Raw genomic sequence first — 12,585 nt, forward strand, 5'->3', positions numbered from 1 at the left:
GGTAGAATGCATCTTTGGAACAAGCTGCACACAACCAAAAATCCTGGGAACGTTGGGGTCCATTTTGTCTGTGTTACACATAGATCTGTGAGCAGCTCCAAGCTGCACGCTCTCTTCTTGTCATCCCTCAGCGGAGGAATCTATCTCCAGAATGCATTTTCTTAGCTGGTTTGCTAATGAGTTCAGCATTCCTGCCGCAGACCTTTTTCAGGAAAAGTCCCTTGTGTTTTTTCATACCCAACTTGCACATTTAAAACCTCGCGTTTCTCTTGTTTTACATCAGTCATACGAACGGCGTCATCACTGCGGAGGAGTGACGCAGTCCCTGGATAGCTGCGTAAGGACCCTGCTGGAAATAATGGTGGTACCTGGGCATGTGGAAGGAAGGAAAAGTGGGGCCACTACCTTGCATGGAGCTGGCTAGAGCAGAGGGGGTCAGAGGCATTCCCAGGCGGCTGTACGGAGGCAGAGATCCTTGGATGGGGTGAGGAATGGGTGTAGCTATGGATGCGGTGCTGGTACCCAGGGCAGTCAAAGACTGGGGATGCTGAAATCCAGGAAAACTGTTTGAGGAGGATACCCAGGAACTGAGGGACAGGTTATCAGATGTTGTGAAGGCTGACCCTGCAAGCAAAGAGAAAGAATGCCTGATGTTTGCACTGAAACATGGAAGGATGGTAAAATAGCAAAAAGGGGAGAAAGATTCTTTCACAGCAAGGCTAATTTTAATGACAAATTGTCCTTGGAAACACTTCCCAAATATTTCTCTCTCTTTATATCTTCCTTTATATTATGATTTGCCGGTTGCTTTCCTTTATCACTAAATCTTAGACAAATCTGCATTGTAAGAAGCTGGTTGCAGTGGCTTGAACTGTTAAATCAGCTTTGCATATTGGACATTTTTGGTATTAAATGATGAAGAAGCTTGCGGTGCTGCCCCTAAGCACTGAAGCATCTACTCTGACCTGGAATTCACTGCATTCCATCCCTGTTTTAAGACATGCTTGTAGATTTTTACGTCAGATCCTCAGTAGAACTGGTTATTTTTTCATAAAATTTCAGTCTGTCAAAAATACAGAAATATGTAATTTTCACTACAAGTATTCCTTCATTTTTTTATCCTAGTGAAACTTACCAGCACTGCATCTTTTAACTCAACTTGACTTTTTCCAAAATATAGACCAAATAACTCTAAAATGTCAAAACATTTGTTATTTTTCCAACTGTGTACAGTGCTTGCAGAAACAAGACTAATGCTAAGCGATATGTGAGGTTTTAAGTGAAATGCACAAAAATATTAAAAACCTGCCCCATGGTAATTATCTACTTTTGATCAAATGGAAGTGGTTTCTTTGGGGTTTTTTTTAATTGGAAAAGTTCCAAAAATTCTTTTCACAAATCTTCCACCTCTTAATAACGCCTTTTCTCTGAAGACTGCAAAATCAGAAAAAAAAAAAAGGAAAAATAGTATATTTTAATTAGAACTGATTATTTTATTTGAAGATTGCAAAATCAGAAAAAAAAAAAAAAGGAAAAATAATATATTTTAATTAGAACTGATTATTTTATTTTGACAGTAAATTTTTTGGGAAAACAATGAATAATTTGTTTTGATAATTATACATGATCATTTTCAAATAACCTGGTGACAGTGTTGCCTTTCACCTCTGCAATTTCTCTATGTATCTGGTCATCATCAGATGTTTGATGTCTAGAAATGGGGAATACAATAAAATCCTATTAAAAAACCTTTTTTTTTTTTTCCTATTCAAACAATAATTCAACTCATGTCCTTTCTGTATTTTCCTTCTTGTCCAACTTTGTCCATTGAGAAAACATTTCTTAATTTAAGAAATAAATTTACTGGCAAGAATTTGGCAAAATATAATTTCAAGCCCATATTGCAAAACATTCTGAGAAAACAAATTTTACAACAGGTATTAGTTTCATAAATCTGATTCCAGAAGATAGGTTCATCCAAATTGTGAAAAGAAAAAATGTGAAGACATCTATCTGTCAAGGTAAACTTATTGGAATTATGTGTACTAACCAATCTTAGCCACGTACTCAAAATGAAACTGTGAGCAAACAACAATAGAAAGAAAAAATAAAAATTATTACTTAAAAAAAAACATAGATCTCTTTAGAGATATATTCTTAAATCAGAAAGAGAGCTACTCTTGATTAATTCCTCCTCTGCCTGATGAAACAACTAAACCTGCCCAGTAACAGGAAAGAGAATTGTGTCAGTTCAGCAATAGAAATGGACTTGAGCCAAATCCCGACTCCTCCACTGAACCAAACCCTAACTGCTGGCAGGTGAGAATCCAGAGCCAAACCATAATGATCACACCATCCTCACAGACCAGAGCAAAACCCTGTAGAAATCAGGGGATATCTGAGTGTTATTGCACTACAGGGAAAGCGGGATGCTAGTCTGGATTTGACAACAAGGTTTACATTTGGCTCTGTTCCAGGTGGCTACCATGAATCCTGTGTGTGGATGCTGGAGCACAGGCACCCAGACATTATGTATTAAAGAGTTTTAATTAGATTTATATATTTCATATCTGTTAATTTCTTTGGAAACAGACTTATTGTGATAAATACACTACTGAAAGCTAGCCACTTCCATCTTTAGATAGCTGAAATTGTCTGAGATGAGCATGCTCCGAATGTCATTAGAAATAAATAGCAGTGATAGACTTTCTTTGCTCTACACGGAACAAAGTATGTGACTGGTTCTCATGAGGAACCTCCATAAGGACCCTTTCCTCCTTCAAATGCACGTGACCTAAAAAGAGAGTGAAGGCAGCACAAGGTACTCATCTGCAAGAGCAGGATGTTTTACCCTCTATGCATACCTCTAGTTGCCCAGAACAACCATGTCCTAATGCTAGCATATGGGTCCCAGATGAGAAAAAAGTTGTTTGCCACCAATCATTGTCTTCCTCACTTATTCCTTTGCCATACTGCAAGCAAATGCAGAACTGTGCCCTGTATATATTGTACATAAAATTAATTTTATTAAACTATTCTTTCCTCCTATGACACCTTGCTCAGAATTGTCTTCAGAAGAGAAAGTCTCTGGGGCCAGTTCTCGTGCTGAACTTCACCTTGTTGATCATTCCCAAAGGAGGACATCATATCAGGGAGAAGTTTAATTCTTGGAGAGAAGGTGCCTTGCTCTGAGCACTCCTGGCAAGGGAAACTTTACTACAGTCTTCGACAATAACTGGCTTAGGATCTAAACTGACATGAAGCGAGGTAAACCCCAGAAGTATGTAAAAGGATGGCATCTCACCGGCTGCTCCAGAAACTCCACAATGGAAGGAACTGCTCTTAGAACAGATGTGCATGAACAAGCCCACCTAATTGCTTTTTGTTGAAGAGCAACGCATGGTTAAAAATAAGTGTGTTTTCTCCGCGCAAGTCCAAGAGCTGATGACCAGAAATAATGCTCTTATCTTAGTGACACTGTATGGAGTTAGAGGACAAGGCAAGGGCACTGCCAGGCGGAAGGCAGATAGAACTGCTTTACCTCAAGTGGCTGTTGCATATCAGGCGGGTCACAGAGTCAACATGCAAAGTACAATGCAACACGAGTTTGTACTACTCAGCGATCCCACAGGATGGGTTTGAGATCTGTTTGCAGTGGCAAATAATGGCAGATGCAATCCAGTGAGCATCCCCACAAAGAGCAATTCTACCTTACTACTACTTTTAACTGCGAAAGTAGACAAACCATTTGACAAAGCATTTGAGACTAATTCCCCAAGCAGGAAAGGCACCTTTTGGAGACCAAATAACAAATAAAGATCAATTTTCTAGTGAGCTGTTTACTTTTCTTCCTGTAGAAGCAAAGGAGGTTAACCTTAACTACAGGCTGGTTGAAGATGGTCAACCAAGTCCTCTGTTTGCAGAAGGCTGGAGGAGCAGCAAATGGCACATCTACATGATACTTTACAAATGGTGCTGAGCCCCAGCTAGTAAGTCCTGCCAAGGAATAGGGAGTGTTAACTTGTTCTCAGCACCACGGTGATGAAGTTGCTTGGTTTTCAGCCACCTTGAAGAGGATGCAAAGAGAGTTCTCTTCTGCTGGCAAAGGCTGTATAGGAACCTCTAGAGCTGCCTCCTGAACGAGCCACCCACACCAGTGCCATAGGCATAGCAGATGTCCAGAAGAGCCATAAGGTGGCAAGTATTTTTCTTCATTACAGCACTTATGGCAGAGAGACACCCCAGAGAAATGCTTCAGAGTGCTACAGCACTGACTGTGGTCCTCCTTTTCTCAAGCATAACTAGAACACCAGTTTAATTCATGAGCATATTTTTCCTACCTCTGCTTTGCGTTGCCTGGCTCTCATCTCCTAGATCATCTTCTCCTCCGTAGGTTCGAATGGGGGATCGGGCATAGGAATGCTTTTGGATAAGGCTCTCCACACTTTCTCTGCGAAAGGACACAACGTATCGTATCAATAATATCATGAACAACCTCTTACCTGCATGATACTGCTTCTTCCACAGACAAATTAGACTGAACTTCCCTGGCTCAGGGAATATAAGACCACAATTCTTCACAAATTTGGAAATGCAAGCTCCGGGGTTATTCATGCTGAGTGACCAATCTAGGTTCAAAGAGACACCTGTGGTCCAGCTTCTTTCAAACAAGCTCTCACATCACACATGCACCACCTTGTCGGGCACTCTCCCATTTTTCTGAAGTCAGGGGCAAGAGATAGATGCATCCAGAGACAGCTCAGCTCTAACCATGCTCTCTCATCGGCAGAGTCAAGGCCAGTTCGTAGCAGGAAGTCTACAGATACTAACGATCTCATGCTGCATCTATTCTGGGAGGTTAGATGTGTCTGCCAAGCCCCTGCCTCACTGGTGGCACAAAGCACTGAAGTCACCCAAACAATTTTTAAATAGAAGGAAAGCATATCTGCACGATAAGCCATAGCAGTTTGTAAGGAAGATCCAACCTTACACATTCCCGGAGCATTTCCATGTAAGTAGGTGGCATTTTACCAAAGCTGAATATGACCTAGGCACATTTCCAATATGGCTTTGACCTTCTGTTCCCATTTAAGAAATCAAGGTAGTGATAGCTGTTGAAATCTGTTGCTCAGTGAAGGTTTTGTCTGAATTTACCATTAGCATTCATACTTGCTAATGCCCTTTGCTCAGAGAGTGTGGCTGTTCCAGAAATTCCAAGGAAAAACATATTCCAAGGAAAAACATTTTCCAAGTAACACAATAAATCACAATGGCACATGTTTTCCTTTCCTACAGAAAACCCATTATGGTCATTTTGTCCTTGGTGTATCCCTGGCATCATTACTTATGCTAGTCTCCTTGGAAAAAAATAAATAGAAAGGGGATCTTATCAAAGTGATTTACTTGTGTCAGGATTGGAAGTGGACTGAAAGCAATGGCAGTTCCTACATAGAGGATGATATAATTGAATTACTGCCTTTTAAGTGATTGAAAACAGTAGACATATCGGGGCTATCTCAAAGAAGATTCTACAAAGAAAAAGACAGATGGCATTGTTTACATTATGTGCTGAATGCCTCTTGAAACTTTTTTTTTAAAGCAGAATGTGAAATGCAAAGAATTTTACTTAACCAAAAAGACTATCTCAGATGAGTACAGAATAATGAATTAGACCAGTGTTGTCTGAGTGATTTAGATGGCAGTCTATAAAAATATTCATAACCAAAGAATTACTAATCTTTAAAGGTCTGAAAAAAAAATGTGATTCAAGTGATTGTCTATATTGTCTGTATTGACTTTATTTCTAGTAAAGGTTTGCTCATAACAACAGACATCACAGCATGTAATAATGTCCTGATGCAACAGAGACAATGCAGGCTCTAGTTTTAGTGCAGTGGGCCAAATTCATCTCTGAAACATTGGAACCGATGGTGGTTTGGGGATAAACTCACCCCAATAAATTTACATTTGAATTACCTACAGGGATTTAAAGCTAAATCAAATGCCCACAATTATTGCAGACTAAATTCTTTCCAGATGGGTTTGTATGCTAGACAGAGAACTCTATTATTCTGCATGGTTGTCTTCTTTTAAAGGAAAAAGAGATATGAATTCTTAGTGAACCCTGAATCTGCAAAGTTTGAAACCAGGGAACCATGTTGTGGGTTTATTTCTTTATTTTTTGTGTGGTCATGTTGCAGGTAGTATGCTCAATGTTTTAAAAGATTAATCTCATTCATTGGCACAAGAAGCAAAGGGTTTATTGCAAAGGGAATGGCCTAACGAAGAAACTTGGACCAGGGAGAGCCACTAATTTCACAACAGCCGTTCCTTTTGCACAGCTGTGATTTAATATTCAAAACTGTATATGCTTATCTTGCCTAACCATGTTGGTGGTTTGTGCTATAATCACAACACACCTGCTAATTTTTCATTTTAGACACTGAAGTTCACATCATGAGTGCACCGTGTTTTCATTCACACCAGAATTGAGGCACCTGGCCCCCACTGCCTTCAGCAACGCATGCTGCATATATACCTCCAAACAGCCCCACAAAAAGCAAAAGGCTGAGCAGGAAACCACCTAAGTATGCAAAAGGAAGCAAAGAAAAGCAAAAAGTGGTGTATTTTCTCCACTCATGAAGCGTATCTCTGGGCTATCCCACCAAGCACCATTTCTTCCACCCAACAAAACAAGAGCTGAAGCCTACACTCAGGTCTCCCCCATTCTGGACAAGTGACCTAACTACAAATTTAGGGATACCCTTTCCTTGCCTTTGTGTTTCAAAGGGAAGAGGCAGTAGCCTCTGCACCGTGCTCAAATATTTCATTCTCAGGTAACACTACCCAGAGACCAGGTCTTCTCAGAGAAGACAGGGATTGCAACTCCTCTAATTTGTGGAAATGTGGAGTTTCCCACATAGGTTGGAAAGAGGAGCCCAACCTCCTCCACCCTTTGAAGACAGACTTGCTCCAATGTCGATGTGTAGGAGGAAGCAAAACTTTAAAAACAAGGTTTAAGTGCCTGTGAAATCTGGTTCAAACTGCAAGAACAAAGCTGTCAATCTGGAGGCACAGATTCCTGCTTAAACTGTTTTTTTCAGCCAGGGCCAAAAGGACTTACATCTCAAAATCTTCCTGAAAATTCTGTTTGTGGAATTGTGAACTCTTTAGGCTATCCAGAATATGGTGCTCTGTAGAGTGGGCCAGTAAAATAAATTTGTTAAACTCCCAAAATATTATTATTATTATTATTAATAACAGGTAAAGACTCATTAATTTAAACCTGTGGCTTTATAGCTCTGTGTGCAACATCTTCAGATATCTCAATGTGGTCCAAAGGATTTATGCAAATAATTTTATAAATTACTGAATGATAAATCAATATTTGCCATTTGATGATTCTGGTCAATTAAAAAAAAAAAATCAGTAAGTGCAGAGTGGGGTGGAACTTTTTTAAAGCTTTCTTTTAGTTTTTTTCAGAGCCGATACACTTTGAACTGGCTGAAGAACAAAGTGACTTCCAGTTACTCAATGCTCAACTTCTGTACTTCTGTTACTCAGTTTGTGATTAGACACTTGTTATCTAACACTTTGTTATCTAATACTTTTTAAAATAATTTTTACCTTTTCAGGTATCTTAGAACTCCACAGTTTCTTCTATTAGTGATAAATCAGCAATAAACTTTGTTTTGAGAGGTCACAAGCTGCGAGTTGGATAAAGGAAAGACATCTTCTTTCTATCGAGTTCTTTTGTGTGGTCTACCAGCAATTTTCAGTCTTCCAGACTGCTCTTCAACTCACAGTTATCTTGTGAATACCCAGAGGAGGGGAAAAACACACATGCAGGCATAATGTATGACTATGATGAAGCTGTGCTGTGCGTACAACTGGATAATAGTAGCAGATGACAGGCTGGAGAAGAGCAAGTTAGGGGCTGAGGCTGTTTGAGAGAAACAAGAAGGAACTGTGTGCCAAATGGAGAGGGGAAAAGGCGAAGCTTGTGTTGCCTAGCACAGCCGCAGAGAAGATGCTGAGACGGGATAAATGTGAGGAGAGGTAATAGAGAAAAGGATCTCAGGCTGATGCCAGTGATCTGCATTCTGACAGAAGCACACTGAGCCCGGCTCTGTCGGTAAACCTCTGCTTCTTATGAACAAAGCACTTCTGTCCTTCATGCGAGAGATAAAACAGAGCTTTGAAGCAGGAACAGAAGGAAGTGAAGGTTTGTGAGAATTTCTCAGTTACAAGGGTGCACAGAAAGCATACTGCCATTCTGCAGGTTTTAACCTCTCAACTAAATATTTCACTCTTGCCTCTGCCAGCAACTGATTCCAAAGCTAAAACTTTCAGCTAGAGATGCTTGATGTCTTGCAGCTACAAGCTGAGCCTTTGGCCTTGTTCAGTAACGTGCCTTGTATGCACAGAGTAGTCTCAGAGGATCAAAAGTAGATAGGAAGATCCTGATGTAGCTGATAAATGATTCACTAATACTTTACAGACTAAACCCAAGGTCTTGCCGTGGAGATGAACTGGGAGATGGCAGAAGACAGAGTTGTCTTAGGAAGCAGCTGAGGAGCAAGGCCCTGCATGAGGATGCTCACTTCCTTTTGCTGTCAACCCAGATTACTGAAACTCTCTGGGGAGACGGTAAAGCCTCCGATTACCCTGAGCAGGATCTTTAATCAAGATGAAAGAACAGTGCTTCTTTGTAGGTGGAAGCAGGCATCTCTTTGATGCTTCTTCATGTCATTTTTTCTCCTCCTTTTGCAGTTACTCTGCTTCAGCTTTGCATTCACAGCAGCCTGGTGATCACCGTGACCCTGATCCTGAAGCGTGTGACCATGAGCCCTTCTGATATTGAGAGGTGCCTGCATACACCCCAAGCTGTGGATATTCCCAAGTTTGTCAGAGGACATGCCCAGAGGATGGAGACAGGAAGCCTACCTTCTCCCTTTGAGATGGGGAGAATTGAGGCAAGATGCTTAGTTTTAGCAGAAGGCATTAGGAAAGCTATCCAGAACCAGCTGGAGCCAGGCCGGGGTTAGTATCCATCTTAGATATATACCATGGCTCCAGAGAGGATGGCGTTGATGGAACAGGCAGCCACCCACTCCACTGGTAGCCAGGTTCCACCGCCTTTGAAAGCAACGTACAAAAGCCAGACTACAATGAGAAAGAGCAGGTGGCGGAGCCAGGCACTCTGAACTCACATCCTCTGCAGGAGTTCCTGGCTCAGGAATGGCTACAGGAGGCGCATATTTTAGAGCAGGGTTGAGCAACCTGTTGGTGTTTTCTCTTTTTGCCCTTACTATCCGAGTGCTAGGTAAGGAAAAAGGTAAAGGGTATCCTCAGAATCCATTCCCTATTCCTGGTGCCATGGGTTTTGTCTTTTTCTTTACAAGAAAGGCCACATTAAAAATAATAATGGAAGGAAAATAATAAAATACTAACGCTGACAACCATGTTTTACTTGGCCATTTGGTTCAAGACAAAGAAAAATACAGAACAGGATATAAAGTGTATGAATTATCAGTTTGCAGCCTGAATGACTTCTTTAGTTCTGCATTTCAAAGGTTTCCTTTTTTTGTAGCTGCCAGTTAGTATGTTTGGAAGAAAGCCCAGATAACAGAAGACATCAGAAGTGAGGTGAGGTGAAGACAGATAGAATAAATGGGCTGAGAAGGCACAAAAATAAACTTGTCGGAAGTTGCACTGTAGTAGAACTTTTTTTTAAAGGGAAAAGATGACTAATTTGTCCAAAATGCAAGTGCTAAAAACAAGTCTGTAAAAACAACAACAAAAAAAAACCAAAAAAAAAAAACCCCAAAAACAAAGTCAACCACCAACAACCCAAACAAAAAAAACCCAACACAGCAGGAAGAACAAATACATTTCCATAACAGCAGCTAAAAGTGAACAACAAACACTGTCAGAACCACAGTTTGGATATCTCTCAGTCTTCATGTTCCTGTGGCTTTTTGTTACTATTTTACACATGCAGACAGAGATTAATTTGCTACATAATTGCTCTTATACTGATAGATAGACATTGCAGGCTGATCGTAGGAACCTAATTCAGCTCTGACACTGTATGGTCTAAATCTTTGACCAGAACAAAGTAGCTCAGTTCCACTTTTTTGACTAAAACTGAACCACTTCTGATGAGGGAAGGACCAGGACCCATCAGGCTATATTGGCTCATATGAGCTAAAGTCTAATTTGGCCCAAAAGCCAATGCAGAGCCACCAAACACCTTCACACCAAGTCAAAACTATTGGGCAAGGACTGTATGGATGCAATACTCCAAGAATACATACCATTTTAAGAAAGAAAGGAAAGAAGAATTAAATTATGAAAAATCTAGGTTTGGATGATTGCAGGAGAAAGAGCAAGTGTAACTCTAAAGTAAACTTTGTAAACACCAAACTGGTGTTTACTGGTGCCCTCGCAATAATCTGGCTGCTGATGGCAATTCTGGAAGAGCTATAATATGCATGGACATGACATAGTCTGGCTGAAGCCATGACATGGGAAAAGTAATGACACTTATGAAGAAAGAGCATGAGGTTATTAAATATACCCACCCCCACTTCTCTCAACTGCAAATAAAAAGGAGAAAACCAGCTATCTTTATACAGGGAATGGGAAAAAAAATAAAAATAAAATTACATTTATCTTCTCTGACTTGGAAAAAAACCTACACTTGCAAATGTATGTCAAACCTTTCTCTGGATCTTTTTTCCTCAAATATAGTGACACACTTAACTCTAACGTAGCCAACCCAAAAAACTCCACTTCACCCAGTAACTGCAACCATTCCTTTCTGACTGCCAGGCAGAGGATGAGAGGTGAGGACAGAGCAGTATCGTGAAACTGGGACTGGGTGAAGTCCCTGGAAAACTTCCTCTGGGGCGGAAACCATGGGTCTGATCTGACATCATCCCCTCGTCTTATGCACACACTGCAGCTGCCCGAAGGGAGTGGAAAACACTATTAAAATAAAACAGTTTTATGCTGTTTTGCACAAGTAAAAATATATGTTCCAGAAAACCCACACGGAAAAGAAGCGCTTAAAATCTTGGAAACTGGAGAGGTTTTAGCTGACATGGAGGGCTTTCTGCTGGGGAAAAGGAACAGTTGCCTGGCTAACAGTGAGGTGAGCAGAGTTGGAGGAACCAGATTTGAAGGGAATGCTTCAGCTGTCTAAATGTAGGCAGGTGGTGCTTTCTAGATGTCCTAAGACATCCAAGCCATCTGCAATGGTCTGGAAAAGATTATACAGAAAATATAGACAATCCATCTAGATCTCTGGAGCAGTGGCTGGAGTAACCTCAGCACATCTAGAATGGCATCAGATACCAGGCATTTAGGCACCGAAGTCCCTGGTGTTTCTCTTTAAGCTCAGGACTTCACTTCTCCCAACCTAAACATCAGAGACAATCTCCCATGGCTGGTTGCTGACATTTGCAGACTGAGGATAAAAGATCAGCTGATGAGTCTGACTTGTGGAGAACTATGACAAAGTCCTACTTAACCATGGAGAGAATATATTTCTGTCTGTTGGTAGGGGGCTTTCAAGAGTCAAGGAAGTTGTTGTAGACCAGCCCTAAGAAAAGGGAATGGGGAGGAAGGCATCTCTGTGGGGTGAGCAGGGAAGGGGTGGAAGAGAGGACTGCTGCAGACAGCACATCATTAAGCACATGGCTTTGACTGCAACTTCGACAAGGCAGTGTCCGTATCCAGGCATTAGCATCCATTTCACTTACAGCCTCGTAAGCCAATACAATGTATTTCCACATCTCAGACATGAAGCTCCTCAGGGGAAAATTCAGAATCTGATTACCATGCAAATCCATCTGGGATGCTGGGATGCAGCTCTCTTGTTTCCTTCCCCCATCCCCTGAACCTTCCTTTCTCTGCCTAAAAAAAATTACTTCAGTGTGCAGCCATACTTTTCCATATTGCCTCTTGAAGTACGTATATACCCCCCAGAAGCATTACTGGACTTGTGCAGATGGGTATAATCACTTAGCTCTCTTTAATAGTCACAAATCCACACCCTGAACTTGCCAGTCGCATACTGGATCAAATAGACAAGCAATGCTCCGGTCATGATTACGTTCTGTCAATTCTTGTTTGATCATTATTTTACGAGTCAGTAATTCTGTTGACTGACACTCTTGAAATGATCACCTTTTTTCCCTGGATTGTTTGCATGATGCTTCATAGCGATAGTTTTATTTATATATATTTATTTTTAAAAGGCTGATTCTTCACAACAACTCACAAGGTGCATTCAGGCTCAAGATTAATTAAACTTTGGGTTCTGATTTTTGCATCCTTTATGGCTTTGGCAGTTTTTTCTTAAGCAGAAGCATAAAGATATCCCCTTAAAGCCTATTTCCAGAGTGAACTGCTCATTATAAAACCCGCATTAGTCTTTTTCACAATTTAAAGTTTACCATTTAAAAAGATTGCACTCATCTACATCACTGCATTTGGCATCCCGCAGTCAACACCATAGTACGTTAAGCTCCACATTCTGACAATTGCTGCTAAATGTTCAGTTTTTCAATCACAATC

At 40.8% G+C, this 12,585-nt stretch overlaps 1 protein-coding gene across 1 annotated transcript in view; it reads right to left on the reverse strand.

Moving 5' to 3' along the window:
* Positions 1-283: 283 nt before the first annotated feature.
* Positions 284-12,585, reverse strand: part of TBX20 (T-box 20) — a gene marked incomplete at its 5' end in the record, with an annotated part of 31,271 nt that continues 18,969 nt past the window's right edge. Inside the window, 2 exons of the mRNA XM_010077575.1 lie at positions 284-624; positions 4,341-4,450. Of these exons, the coding sequence (XP_010075877.1) occupies positions 284-624; positions 4,341-4,450 (451 nt within the window). The remainder of the gene's footprint in view (positions 625-4,340; positions 4,451-12,585) is intronic.

This window comes from Pterocles gutturalis, unplaced genomic scaffold, assembly GCF_000699245.1.
Source record: "Pterocles gutturalis isolate BGI_N339 unplaced genomic scaffold, ASM69924v1 scaffold2443, whole genome shotgun sequence".
NCBI lineage: Eukaryota > Metazoa > Chordata > Aves > Pterocliformes > Pteroclidae > Pterocles > Pterocles gutturalis.